This window comes from Sinohyriopsis cumingii, chromosome 1 (assembly GCF_028554795.1).
Source record: "Sinohyriopsis cumingii isolate HCF-2022 chromosome 1, ASM2855479v2, whole genome shotgun sequence".
Taxonomy (NCBI): Eukaryota; Metazoa; Mollusca; class Bivalvia; order Unionida; family Unionidae; genus Sinohyriopsis; species Sinohyriopsis cumingii.
The window spans coordinates 148,208,791-148,223,032 of NC_142961.1; the positions used below are offsets into that span (position 1 = coordinate 148,208,791).

The 14,242-nt window shown below is 34.9% G+C and overlaps 1 protein-coding gene across 2 annotated transcripts in view; it reads right to left on the bottom strand.

Annotated features, from left to right (window-relative positions):
• Nucleotides 1-8,593, bottom strand: part of LOC149808118 (uncharacterized) — a 42,807-nt gene extending 34,214 nt beyond the window's left edge. Inside the window, exon 1 of one of the 2 annotated variants that reach the window (XM_089973535.1) lies at nucleotides 8,126-8,593. In XM_089973535.1, coding sequence (XP_089829661.1) covers nucleotides 8,126-8,261 — 136 coding nt within the window. In that variant the 5' untranslated portion in view covers nucleotides 8,262-8,593. Of the gene's footprint in view, nucleotides 1-5,106; nucleotides 5,303-8,125 lie in introns of those variants that run through there. The other variant, XM_089973543.1, reaches the window with a different exon arrangement.
• Nucleotides 8,594-14,242: the final 5,649 nt, after the last annotated feature.

Consider the following 14,242-nt stretch of genomic DNA (forward strand, 5'->3'; position numbering starts at 1 on the left):
AGCCTAGGTTTAGAGCTAATGAACTTGTTTGGTCACATACGCCAATAATATTTCAAACAATTATATTCTTAAGTCCATTTTCAACAGCCCGATTTCAGAACGGACAGAGGTCTATTACAAGTGGAATAAATAACATCTGACTGGTATGTGAGGGTATGTAGGCGGAGTACGTAGATTGGTCACTTACGAAATTTTTTCTATCGAACCCTGCCCACTCTTTGAAATTAATAATTGCATTGTGGCCGTCTTCACCCATTCTCCCCTAGCTCTCTTCAAAAACTGAGCAAACCATATCCACATCTTAACCAGAGGAATTATTCAGAACATAAAAAAATGAACTCGTCTGCAGTTTTAGCTCCGCCATAATGAACAAATTCCAGTACGAACATTGAAACCTTTATGAATCTAGATATGTATATGCATATTTTGCCCATTCCGAGCTAATTTGTGCTAAGTCCGTAGCTATGCAATGATGTTATTTGTCTATGCTACAGATTGGCATGTTGTTTGAGATCAATGGACTTAGTTTACACAAGCAAATTGTGCTTTGTACAATCTTTTATAGTCACGCCTGACAGTAGTAACAGTTGTGACGGGTCGCAACAGTTTTCTTTTTCCAGGGCCGAAACCCTTCTGGATACCCCATAACGTTTCTACACTAAGGATTTTTGCTCACGTGTGCATCTGTGATTGTAGCGCACGTGAATATCCAAGTGGAAGCTTGTCATGGGTTTGGAGATGCGGTGCTGTGAGCTCGTAATCAGACTGATATACACAGGCTTGAAACGTCACAAATGATAAATAACTATCTAGCTTCAGTTCTTCATATCGATTCGTCAAAGACGAACAAAAGATGTTTTGTAATTTTTCAAATACGTATCTAAAGCATCTTGACAAATAAAGCGGGTTAGGGATTGAGCTGGAGCGAGCACAACTAAAACTTTCGAAGAATATAATAGACGCAAGAAAAATTGTTGTATAAAATTGTACTTGAAACCTTTAAATCGTCGACGTTGACCTACCCGACCAGCGAAGGATAGCTTGACATTCGTTGCTATCGAAAACTAAGACCGAGATGGAAGAATTTATTGACATATAGCAACATCTGTTTGTCGAAGGTTGTATTTCCATGCTGATTCACCGTTACGCTCGCCCAAATAATCCGTATGAGGACCGATACGGCCTGACTCTCCAACACATTTACATTATGTATCTTGTTTTAAAGAATCTGTACGATGGGGCGATAATGCAGCTATACCTATAGCTGAGTGCACGTCGATCTATCCCGCATATATTCATGGGTACAACAGCAACAACGACAACAAATACTTCTTTGAGGTTGATCTAGAGTATTCTGAAGAACTACACACCATCCGCTGGCCCCGGAAGTATTTCGGACGTAAGTTTACAGAATGCGTACAGCTTGTACCGAACCTGCGCAAGAAACTTAAGTATGTGGTTTTCTAGTTCACGGGCGCAATGTGTGGCTTGGGATGGGTGTTATTATTTATATTTAATTTATATTGTTATTATGGCATTTTTCAATGATTATATATATATAATCTTGTTTATATTTGGATCCTTTATTCTTACCTTAGCATCTGAAGCAGAATCAGTCTTACTGTTGTGTCCAGTTTTTAATAAGGGTACATTTAATTATTTAAATTATTTACTAAAATTACAAAGTGCTCACCTATATTTTTGGACTAAAAAATTAATTTGAAAATTTTTAGTGAGTTTAGACAAGAAGATTTGGATGGTATTATTGTGATACATCAAAAAAACTGTTAACACATAACCATATTCCAGGCCATTGACACACTACGACGTTCGAGACTACGGGTACATCAACTCACATTAATATCGGGGTTTAATTTTTGGAATACAACTGGAATTCAATTGGAACTTCACACATTTGGACTTGTGATATAAATTTTAGGATTATTTGTGATTTGATTCACAATACTGGGAGTTCTTTGTAAAATTTCTCTTTTCTATTATAGGGAAATCAATTATTTGTTGAATTTTACAAAACTTGTCGGTTTTCGCTCTTTTCTGTTATTTAGTTTAAGACCATAGATAGATTCGTAAGAGTGGTCTGCGAGTCAACCGTGTGCTACGGTTTCGCTCGCGCCTGGGTGGCGACATATATACTAATGAATACCGATCTATGGATGTGTCGCAATTATTGAGTTTGAAACTGATTTTCTCAAACTCATGAATGATTAGGTATCTGTTAAAATAATGGAGAACAATATCGAAATAAAAGTGGCCTGAAAAACCTATATAAGCAAACATGATTTTTCTATGTTTGTCTGTCGCTTGCAACTGTAAACCCCGTGTATAAACTCTGGCTTTTGCAATCAAAGTAAAATTGGCTCCATTTGTATGTTTAATTTATATGATAGCCCATTTGTTTTTAAATATAAAGAGGATGACTAGGAATCTGAGGATTCAAGGAAAGTACTTTAATATGTCAGCTTGAGCATATATTTCCGTCTCATCCAATAGTGGCCATGTTGTGTATTCAAATTAAGATCAGAATCTATTAAGATAATTCTATAGTTGCTTATTCCATTGTTTGTTGCCAGCAAATACTGGACAAATAACCCATTATGTGTCCTAAGTGTCCCGTTACTTAAATATAAAATGTTGCAAAATAGCTGTAAGGAGGACCGTTATCAAAGTTTATTTTTCTATTCCGTATTATTAACCAGGACAAGCTCAGTCATCCAAAACCTGGTATGCAGGAACATTGGCTAGGTGTGTAAATGTATAGATCATATTTGTGATAATATTAAATCAAGGGAACATCTTATTCGTCTTTGTCTTCTTTTCTTCTCCTTAAACGGTGTATGGTAGGTCGGTTAAATAGAATTGAATCCTAGCGGTGAATTAGCGCCTCGCAATTTGATTCTTTGTTACATACTACTAACTTTATGTTTTGACCGCAGCACAGATGTGTGTATGTACAATGTTATAAAATGCCTGTAAAAACCTGATGAGATATGAGGTTTTTTTGTTGATGTTTTAAAGTTATATTCTGGAGCCAGTCAGGTACTACAAAAAATGTATATAAAACCAAGCCTATAATGCAAAATATATATATAATGGTTAGTGATAGTGGGGCGATATTATTGAATTCTGTATTTGTGTCAGACTCAAAATACGTGATCAGAAAACAGAAGATTGTACAATTTAAGCACTGAAATACTATAAGACAGGCACGCTATTTAAATACCGAACCGCAATAGGAAAGACACACTATTTAAACACTGAACTATTATAGAGCAAATTACTATTTAAACTCTGAGATAATACTGAACAGACACACTGTTTAAATTCTGAACCGTTATATGACTGATATAATACTAAAATACTGAATTATAACAAATATACTATTTAAATACTGAATTGTTATCGGACAGACACTATTTAAATACGAACTTTTATCGGACAGACATATATCATAAATGGTACAAAATAAGTCGCAGCGTAATTTACTTCATTTGTAATTTATACTCGGTTTCTTTTCGAGATTGTTTCCGCCTTATGATAGCAATATTTTTGCGTTAACATTTCTTTCAGCGATAGATTTTGGTAAGTACCTTATAGTACGCACAGAGCTGATTGTGTAAGTTGTATGAGACCTTTCGCGTACTAAGTATAATCGTACACCACTCGTAATTTGGATCATTCCCTAGGTCATGTTATACATAGGTTCAGTATGAATTTATGAACAATAGTTATTATTGCTTCAAATTTTCAACAGTGAAATTTTTCGAATGGGTATAAATTGTGGTGAAACAGCCTTATTTGACAGCTTGAATAAAGCTGTATGTAAATTCGGTCAGGATTTTTTTTTTTTTTTTTTTTGTTAATGATTGCACTTAATTCATCAATACCCTTCTTACCTTCCATAAAATTTGCCGTCCATTAAGGTAGTGCTGTTAAGTCTAGGTTATCTATCAAAGTCCTAAAGTAATGACAATAAGCTAAGGACAATACCACATAGTTTTGGAAAATAAGTGAGTGGGTAAGCTATGTGTGTACTAGAATCGATGTCACTTACAAAACCAAGACATTTATTGTATGCTGGCTGCTATGTGCCTAAGGGAAAAGCAGTCCGACTGAGTGTGGTTCAGTTTGAAACACATTTTGCATCCATTTTATTTGTGTCCTGGGATCATTCCTTTGGGGGTCCATTTCTTTTTACTTATTTAATATGAAGTAATTAACTTTCAAATTCTGCTGTCTTCTACGTCTCAAACTTAATCCCTCCTTAAAGGTATTGATTTTGTGTTATTAAAAGTCAAAATAAAATAGTAAATATTAGTAAATAAAAATAAAATAGTATACATAATAAGTCCAATAAAAAGTACATATTAAGTCATATAAAAAGTACATATTAGTCCAGAAGTAGTACATATTAAGCTCAAAATAAAATAATACATATTAATAAGTATTGCTGCTTTTAAATAAAATTTTAGCACGGTTGCTTACATGCCAACATACTTATAATAAAGTATGCTGGCCTTCATTCCAACAGATTTATAATAAAGAACGCTGGCCTACATGCCAACAGATTTGAAATAAAGCACGCTGGCCTACATGCCAACAGATTTGTAATAAAGCACGCCGGCCTACATGCCAACAGACTTATAATAAAGCACGCTGGCCTACATGCCAATATATTTATAATAAAGCATGCTGGCCTTCATTCCAACAGAATTATAATAAAGCACGCTGGCCTACATGCCAGCAGATTTATAATAAAGCACGCTGGCCTTCATTCCAACAGAATTATAATAAAGCACGCTGGCCTACATGCCAACAGATTTATAATAAAGCACGTTGGCCTACATGCAAACAGATTTATAATAAAGCACGCTGGCCTACATGCCAACAGATTTATAATAAAGCACGCTGACCTTCATTCCAACAGAATTAAAATAAAGCACGTTGACCTACATTCCATAATACGTATCATACAGCATGGTGGCATACATGCCAACGGACTTGTTATACAACATGATAATTAATTTTTTAAAACATCATGTTTTGTATTTTGTCTATTACAAACTGTCATGAAGAAAAATCACTTACTTATGATCAGTGGTGTGTCTATCCTGTCCAAACCAGTCGTTTGCATATTCGCATTTTTCTTCTGCATTTTGTTCACAACATCTGGAGGTTGCAACTAAGGTGACATCAGTTCCATTTTATGACATATGTTGCACATATATACAGCATAAACACTAAGATACCTTTTCCAAACAATGTCATAGAATCAGAGGACCGATTTCCAGATGAAGTTTTACATTCGATAAGTCTACACAGAATAATCATTTGTAAATAATGGAGTTTAATATGTTTATGCTAATTAGGGTTACAGTCTATTGAGACTGCTTTATGATTATCTTATTGAACTGTTTTCTTATCACGAAATTCTTTAGATGGCCTCAAGATAGATGGCCGTTCCGTTGCTCATTTGAATTCAAAAGTATCAAAATACGGAGGTGCGATGTCAACGTTTATTTCTATGCGCCATTGTTGAATTTGCATAGAAATATGGACCCATTCATCCAAAAACAATGAATAGAGGTAGAGTAGTGGAAGATACTGTTTGTGGTGAGATCAAAATTTGCATTTGTAGCCTAATTCACGTTAATTTCGTGTGCGTGTATGTGTGGTTATACATACAAACGACGCGATCTTCAGGTTTACATTGCTTATCATACGACAGTTAATTGCACTTATATATATATATATATATATATATATATATATATATATATATATATATATATATATATATATATATATATATATATATATATATATATATATATATTGTTAGTAATTGAAATGCACTAAGCACCTCAAGTACTGGGCTAAACCAGCTCAACTAGATACACAACTCAATTTCGGGATTGTTTTTTTACCCTGGGGGCGAGGAAGTTCTAGGGTCGAGAGCGAAAAACAGGGACGATCAGCCGACCGAATTTTTTATAAAAAAAAAATTTGGCCTCAGACAAGTGACATGCGGTTGGTTTTCCAATTCACTTAATACAAATTATTAACTGCAAAGAACCAAGATTATTTTTGGGACTCGTGTGCATTCGGTCAAGGGTGGGGAAAACAACCTGTTAACAACTCAGCACTGGATTATTTTTTCTTACAGTGCTTTTGTGGCGTTAGCATTACTCGAACAAAAAGTTGAATAGCACGTGGTGTTTCAGTATGGTTATTTTGCACTCATTTGGTAGGTATTTCGCATATATAACTCTTGTAAATTATTAACTGATCACGAAAGAATAACGATCATAGACTCTTCATTGTATTCAAATGGTTGCCCAAGACTTTTGACAAAACCTTGAAATCTTTGGTTCAGACTTTTCCCTTGTGATCAGTCAAACGTTTGCATATTGTACACTGTGGATAATTATTTTGCTTGCAACGCATGCAGTGAAATAAATTAATTGACTGCAAACAATTGTGGCTTATTTTGATGAATGACCAAGGTCGAAGACGGGAAATATCAACATCTGATCAATTACATGCAGCAAGAGAGTTTCAATGATCAATTACAGGCAGCAAAAGAGTTTCAATGATCATTTACATGCAGCAAGAGAGTTTCAATGATCATTTACAGGCAGCAAGAGAGTTTCAATGATCATTTACATGCAGCAAGAGAGTTTCAATGATCATTTACATGCAGCAAGAGAGTTTTAATGATCATTTACAGGCAGCAAGAGAGTTTCAATGATCATTTACAGGCAGCAAGAGAGTTTCAGTGATCATTTACAGGCAGCAAGAGTTTCAATGATCTATTACATGCAGTAAGAGAGTTTCAATGATCATTTACAGGCAGCAAGAGAGTTTCAATGGTCATTTACATGCAGCAAGAGAGTTTCAATGATCATTTACAGGCAGCAAGAGAGTTTCAATGATCATTTACAGGTAGCAAGAGAGTTTCAGTGATTATTTACAGGCTGCAAGAGTTTCAATGATCAATTACATGCAGCAAGAGAGTTTCAATGAACATTTACAGGCAGCAAGAGAGTTTCAATGATCAATTACATGCAGCAAGAGAGTTTCAATGATCATTTCCAGGCATCAAGAGAGTTTCAATGATCATTTACAGGCAGCAAGAGAGTTTCAATGATCAATTACATGTAGCAAGAGAGTTTCAATGATCAGTTACAGGCAGCAAGAGAGTTTCAATGATCAATTACATGTAGCAAGAGAGTTTCAATGATCAGTTCCAGGCAGCAAGAGAGTTTTAATGATCAATTACGTGCAGCAAGAGAGTTTCAACCTGACATTTTCTATATCATTCATGTGAACATTCACATACTCATTATCTAGTTCATTCCTTCTTTCTTTCTTTTGATTTCTTCTTTCATGAAACTGGAATATTTGCATTTGTTGGATTATCCATTGCTGATGTGTTGTGAGCAAATATTTGTTACAAAATTTAACACAAAAGCGTGAGCAATGTATACATCGGGGAAGGTATTTTTCGTTTTATTAACAGGTTCAGATGGGGAGGGGGGTAGATTCGAGAGATCAATTATTCAGAGACAATCCAAAATGTGAACGAGTTGGAGGCGTAACGTCAAAAAGGAGATGTAAAGATTTAAGAAAACAGCGATCTGACTTAAAGACAATAGGGCAAATGTTTTTATTCACAATAAAAACGGCACTGACTGAATCTAACAATTGTTTATTTTGAGTAAATAATGAGTGCCTTGTTGGAGTGAAGCTATGTAATTAGAAATAGAAGTAATATTCATAAGCAAAGGAAGGAGACTGGTTTAATAAAATTATATACAATCACACGACTCTGAGATAGCTGCTAGCGATTAGCGTGGTCGACTCGGATTCAAATCCTGCCCCAACTATCCGTGCTTGGCAACACTATTTTTTTCCGGCACTAAAGAGTCTTGCATGAAAATACCGAAAACCGTACGAATCTATATGCAGTAATTGTCTCTACACTATATAGTCTTTCATGTACCAATCACAAATCAATCAGTTGTTGATTTGCTTGTGTATGCTGAATTAGGAATGCATAAAACTTTTTTTTTTTTTTTTTTTTTTTTTTATAAAGCCTTCTTACCTCTCGTATCATCAAGGTTAGTGATTTCCCTGGAAATCCATCCCTCCAGCTTAGCATCTGTCCGATATCTGCTTATTTCCGTTAGGTAGAGGGGCGAGGGTTCCGACCCTGGGGTCAATTCTATTAGCCGCTTCATTTCTTTACTGTCAGTATTCAAGGGAGAGAAACACGAATGCTAGTTTAAACAGTATCCAAGAAAATGTTATCAGACAGAGTCGTGGTTGGATCAAGAATCAGTCACCAAAGATCCGCGCGAATCATTCTCGACGGTAACAGTCAGCAGTGGAACGCTGCAACAAGAGTTTTTGATCGTTTTCTTTGCATCACATAAGTCTACTTTGAAAGATGTGTTCGACAAGTGTTTATAGTTCTTATGCCTGGCAATATCTTTCTAAAATATATCATAAAATTAACATTAATGTCCTCTGTTAAACGAAAATCCAGGCCTGAACAATTTTTTTTAATTAGTCTGAGTAATTTCCACCATGTAACACAATCCGCGTTGAATACTTGATGTCAAATAAATGGAAATTACAAAGCGTCTACCTAGGTTAACATTGTATAAGCTACGACTGATTGTATAAACATAAAAAAAAAATCGGCCGACACTTTCATAAGAATAGTGAATCACTCATTTTTAATAGCATATATATGCAGATATTTAAACTTGACCCTGGCAGAAGTCACTGATAGGCACGGAGATAAACATACAAGAAACACTGTAACGTGCTTTGGTACCATTTTTAGGTCTTAGAAATAAAGACCATAGTTGATCGGCAATTCGCTTTGTAATCTGTCCAGTGTCGTCATAATCGCTCACAAACATAATTTCAAGGCTTTCTAACCTGCGATCAATGTAACTGTCGTTCAATTGTATGAGTAATGGGTAGCTGCGACGTAAAAAAAAATTGTTATATGCGATATGTAACCTATCTATCATTCTCAATACCTTTTTAACCTATGGACTATTGCACATTTTTCATTGCTTTTAGAAGGAAAAAAATTGTATGAAATCACTGCATGTTCATACACTGTACGTTTGGTTGTCCAACAGACCACACATTACTGTACATCCGTGATCTTATTGACACCAAAAATTATGATTCAGTGATTACAGTCTGTTATTATAGGAAATGAAAGGTATCTTTCCTTCAATACCGTATATTTTGTCTGTGTGTGTGTGTGTGTGTGTGTGTGTGTGTGTGTGTGTATGTGTGTCTGTGTGTGTATATGTGTATGTATGTATGTGTGTCTGTGTGTGGTGGAGAGAGATAGATTTTAATGATGGACGACAAAAAAATTGGTTCGAACGTAAGAATACTAAATGAAATTCTCCAGATTAACTTGTTTTCCTGTTATGTGAAACACCCTGCAATGAATTAGTGTCAATAGTCCGACCTACCACAATGAATTAGTGTCAATAGTCCGACCTACCAACGATTATTTTAAGATAATCAGTATGGATAGGTCAATAATACGCTAATGTTAAAATATTCAGTACAATTATATATAAGAGAAAACATTGCATAAATGGAGGACTGTGAAATTTCAACAGGATTTCTTTTATAGCAAAAATGACATAATTTGGCAAGCTTTAAGACAGATCGAAATCCAGTTACACGAGATACATTCTTCACTTTCAAAACAGTAGGTTGTAGATGAGCAACATGATAAAATATATATATATATATATATATATATATATATATATATATATATATATATATATATATATATAGAGAGAGAGAGAGAGAGAGAGAGAGAGAGAGAGAGAGAGAGAGGCATGTAGCTACCCTCATTCATAGCTATATGCATCTTTATTTATTTATATATATACAAAGGCGTACTAAGGGGGGGGGGTGCGATGGAGGCGGTCCGTTTCGGGTAACAGCCAGAAGGAGGGGAGGTGCCATTGGGAGAGTTAAATTACCAGTTTTCAAACCAAATGAAAAATTCGCCAAAGTAACAGTTATTTCCAGTTTGCTTATGACAACACTGTATTGTGTAAAAATTATACTTGCAAACATATGTTAACATTTTAAAATTATTTGTGCGGGTGCCAAAGGAAGGATCTGCCCCTGCCAAATGCATTAGGTACGCCCTTGTATGTATGTATGTATGTATGTATGTATGTATGTGTGTGTGTGTGTGTGTGTGCGTGCGTGCATGCATGCATGGATGTGTGTATGCTTATGTATGTATGTATGTATGTGATTTGGATTTTTAACGTAGCTTTAACAATTTTTCAGTCATATCGATACGATGTCTGCAGTTTGGCAGTTTATAGTGATGCCTAGCACTGGGGCATTATGCCGCAGACATGTAGCATGATGTCCCACCCAGTCACATTATTCTGACACCAGGCCCACCAGTCCTAACACTAACCTCTTAATGCTGAGCGCCAAGCGAGGTAGCTGTTAGTACCATTTTTGTAAGTGTTTGGTATGGCTTGGCCGGGGATCGAACCCACGACCTCCCACATCCGAGGCGGACGCTCTAACCACTAGGCCACCGGAGCGGTATGTATGTATGTATGTGCATGTGCATGCATGTATGTATGTATGTATGTATGTATGTATGTATGTATGTATGTATGTATGTGCACGTGCATGCATGTATGTATGTATGTATGTATGTATGTATGTACGTGTGTATGCATGTAAGTACTTCGATGTGTATTGATTCCTAAAAGAACAAGTTAATTACAGTTTAGGTTTGTAAGCTTTTGAAACAGATCAAGTTGAAAATAATTTGAAAGAGATATCCTTGATTCGTTTATGTGTCCTCCACGAATACAGTTAACTTTGGTTCTTGTTTTGTTTCTATTTATTTTCGTTAATTCAACTGAAGAGCATAGCTATTAACAAACTGATTTGTAATAAAAACGGTAATGTGTATGTACAAAATCACATCAAAGGTTGTTTAACCATCTTGTGTATTGATTAAATTTGAACAACATTTACAAAGACTGAATAAATATTTATTGTGTAGTTACTATTTACTCTAACAGGGAAAAACGTTACGTTTAAGTATTGATATGTTTAAATTACATTTAAATGGAGTGGTGACCTTGGGGTCATAGTAGATAGTTCATTTCATGCACTTTGTTAACTGCAAATGCCTTCCTTCAATTTGCGAAATTTATAGACATATTGGATTACACACAGTTGACTCAATGTAGTCAAACGTTTGTATTTTTCTGTACAGAATTTAACATTATATGTTTTTGTTTGTTTCCAAAACCAGTTTTATAAACCTGCGTTGAGTCGCGCCTCCTATTTTCCAGAGATAACAGCACTATGTTCCTCTTCATTCCAATCAGAAGACACGATACGAAGCAGAGAGTTCCGATTGATGATGGCTTATGTACAGAATCTTATTCCTGCCACGAGAAAAAAATGATTTGAAGGATGCGCTCCTATTAGAAAAATAATTACCAAACGTTATTTTTAAAAAATAAAAAAATGCAATTAGCAGTTCTCATTACACAGACATGACAAAATTCATCATAAAATCAAGGGTAACAGGCTTATTCGGATTAATTAAGGGCTGTTTTGGACCAGACTTTTTCGGCCCTGATTACTGGCTGTTTCGGTTCAAATGCCGGTGTAGCAGGCCAAATTAACCCCTGCCCAGATTAAACCCGGGTATAGTTTGGCCCAGGCCAGAGTATACTCCGGGGGATAAAGTGTCCTAGGCTAAACTATGCCCGGCGGTATAAAATAGCCTGGGCCAGACCATACCCCTTCAGGCCAGAATATGCCCTACTTGTATCTTAAATTAATATTTACTTATCGTTCTGGTCTTTACTTGTAGCAGGAAAACATGAACAACAATCATCACCGCCTTTTCTGAGTTTATTGAGGTATGTTTTAGCTTCAGCTTAAAGAAATAAGAATACCATTGTGATTTAAAAACTAGAACATATTTATGGGAGTGTTGGAAATATAATAGTTAATCAATACAATTGGACTGGAAGAATGTGAGGTATATATTGTATCATGATTCTTGATTCCTTCTTCAAGTTTTCCACAAAAAGCTCAAATTGTTGTGCATTGACACTACCACAATAGTGTACCACATGATTAACACTGTCTCTGGACATGAAGAGTGTGTGTGTATATATATATATATATATATATATATATATATATATATATATATATATATATATATATATATATATATATATATATATATATATATATAAAATCTTATCTTGTATGTATATACCTTGACAGACAACGAGTACAACTGAAACATGTCACTTAACTTACCTAACAAAACTGAATCCCCAATAAAATGTTGAAAAATTAAGTAATTCTTGTGTATATTGCTCAACACTATTGATATCATTGGGGTATAATTTGGCCTGAGGGGTATGAATTGGCCTAGGCCATAATATACCCCAGGGGTATAAATTGACCCAGGCCACAATATAGCCGGGTATAATCTAGCCTAGGCCGCTTTAACCCCAGGTATACTCCGGACTGGGGGTATACTACTGCCTGTTACACCGGGCTGATTCGGATCTTATGAAATATTATTAAGTTTTGTCCTTGATTTAAATGTGACATTTACATTTGTTTAAAAGATGATGATTCTCATTATTTTCAAGGTACGTTGAGTAGTTAAAATATGCATTTAAGGAAACAATACCCAGATAATGTTTTTTTTTTTTTAGGTTTTGTCATAGATTTTTTTCGTCGATTATACCTATCTGAGTGTGTCAATGCATTTTCTAACATATATTTATGTATTTTTTATTGCTTTTTACTAAATAAACCCCATATGCAAAAACATTGAGCACCGTAAGGAATTTTCATTAGCTGAATTTATAATGTGTTATTTAAATGTATGCATATTATTATTGAAAATGGATACTTTACAACAGCAAAGACAGCAAAATAGTACTTTATTTTTAAAGCTAATTTTATTTATATATTTCTCATTGTAGTACTCCCACAGTGCCATCAATCGTCCCTGGCACTTCCTCATCTGTTGATGTTGGTATCTCTTGAGTTTACCCTCGGATACCATCGTAACTTAAATTAGCAGTTTGTTTATTGTTTGATCATTGCGTCCTTAATTAATTTAACTGCAAACACTAACAGTGGGATCATCTGACCATGATTTGGCAAAACCCCTTTGACCGATGCCACTATAACTAAAGCACTTTTGATATCATTGACCAATTTACTGAATTTAATATTTTTCTAGAATACAAAATATAATGCTGACTTGCAATAACTTTGCGATCATTGGTTACATGGAAGTGTTATTATATGCATTAATATAAATACTTTTTTCTGAAATAAATATTAAACGGATTATGTGCTTTAAATTAAATTTAAAACGTTTTAAAGGTTAAAATGAAAATAAGTTGATTTATTTATTCGAGATTTTATTCAAAGACAAAAATTCAACGATAACAGTATATACAAATGCAATGATAACAGCGAAGTACGTTATACTATAAATCTGCATAATAAGTGTATAAAAGAGGACACAATTTGCACAAGAATTCAATAAATACATTGGGTCATTTTATGCATTACTGTTTGATAGCATTGATACTGGACTGATTTATGAAAAGTTAACTTTTATATTTTTTATTGAAACATTGGAAACTTAGTTTGGTTATAAAATCGAAATGCCATAGTTCATATCTATTTTGTTCTGATTTCAGCTAGAAATTTGCTAATAACTATCTGATATAAATTTAAAAGCCCAAAATCAACCAGCCATGGCCCGAATCAGTCAGCATTCAAAACTGGATGTGCGTTCGAACTTAATTGTCCAACGTGACTGCATAACCTGAGGACTGTTTGCGGGTCACTCCATATTCTACATCAGTAGTAGGTTCCTTCTGGCTTCTCGTGTGATGCTGTCTACAATGACTTCTTTCTTGCATTCAGCCTAACTGCAATATGGGTCGTATTTCTTTTGCTTCCCCGTGGCGTTGTGTGGAGTTACCTCATTGCGCTATTTTCCCCTTATTACATAATCGTCTCTAAAGACTTCTAGTATACGTACCTTGAACTTTTGCTCGAGAAAAATACTCTCTACTTCTTTCTCGGAGTCACGATATCAACTAGACTATTTAATTTTGCGGCG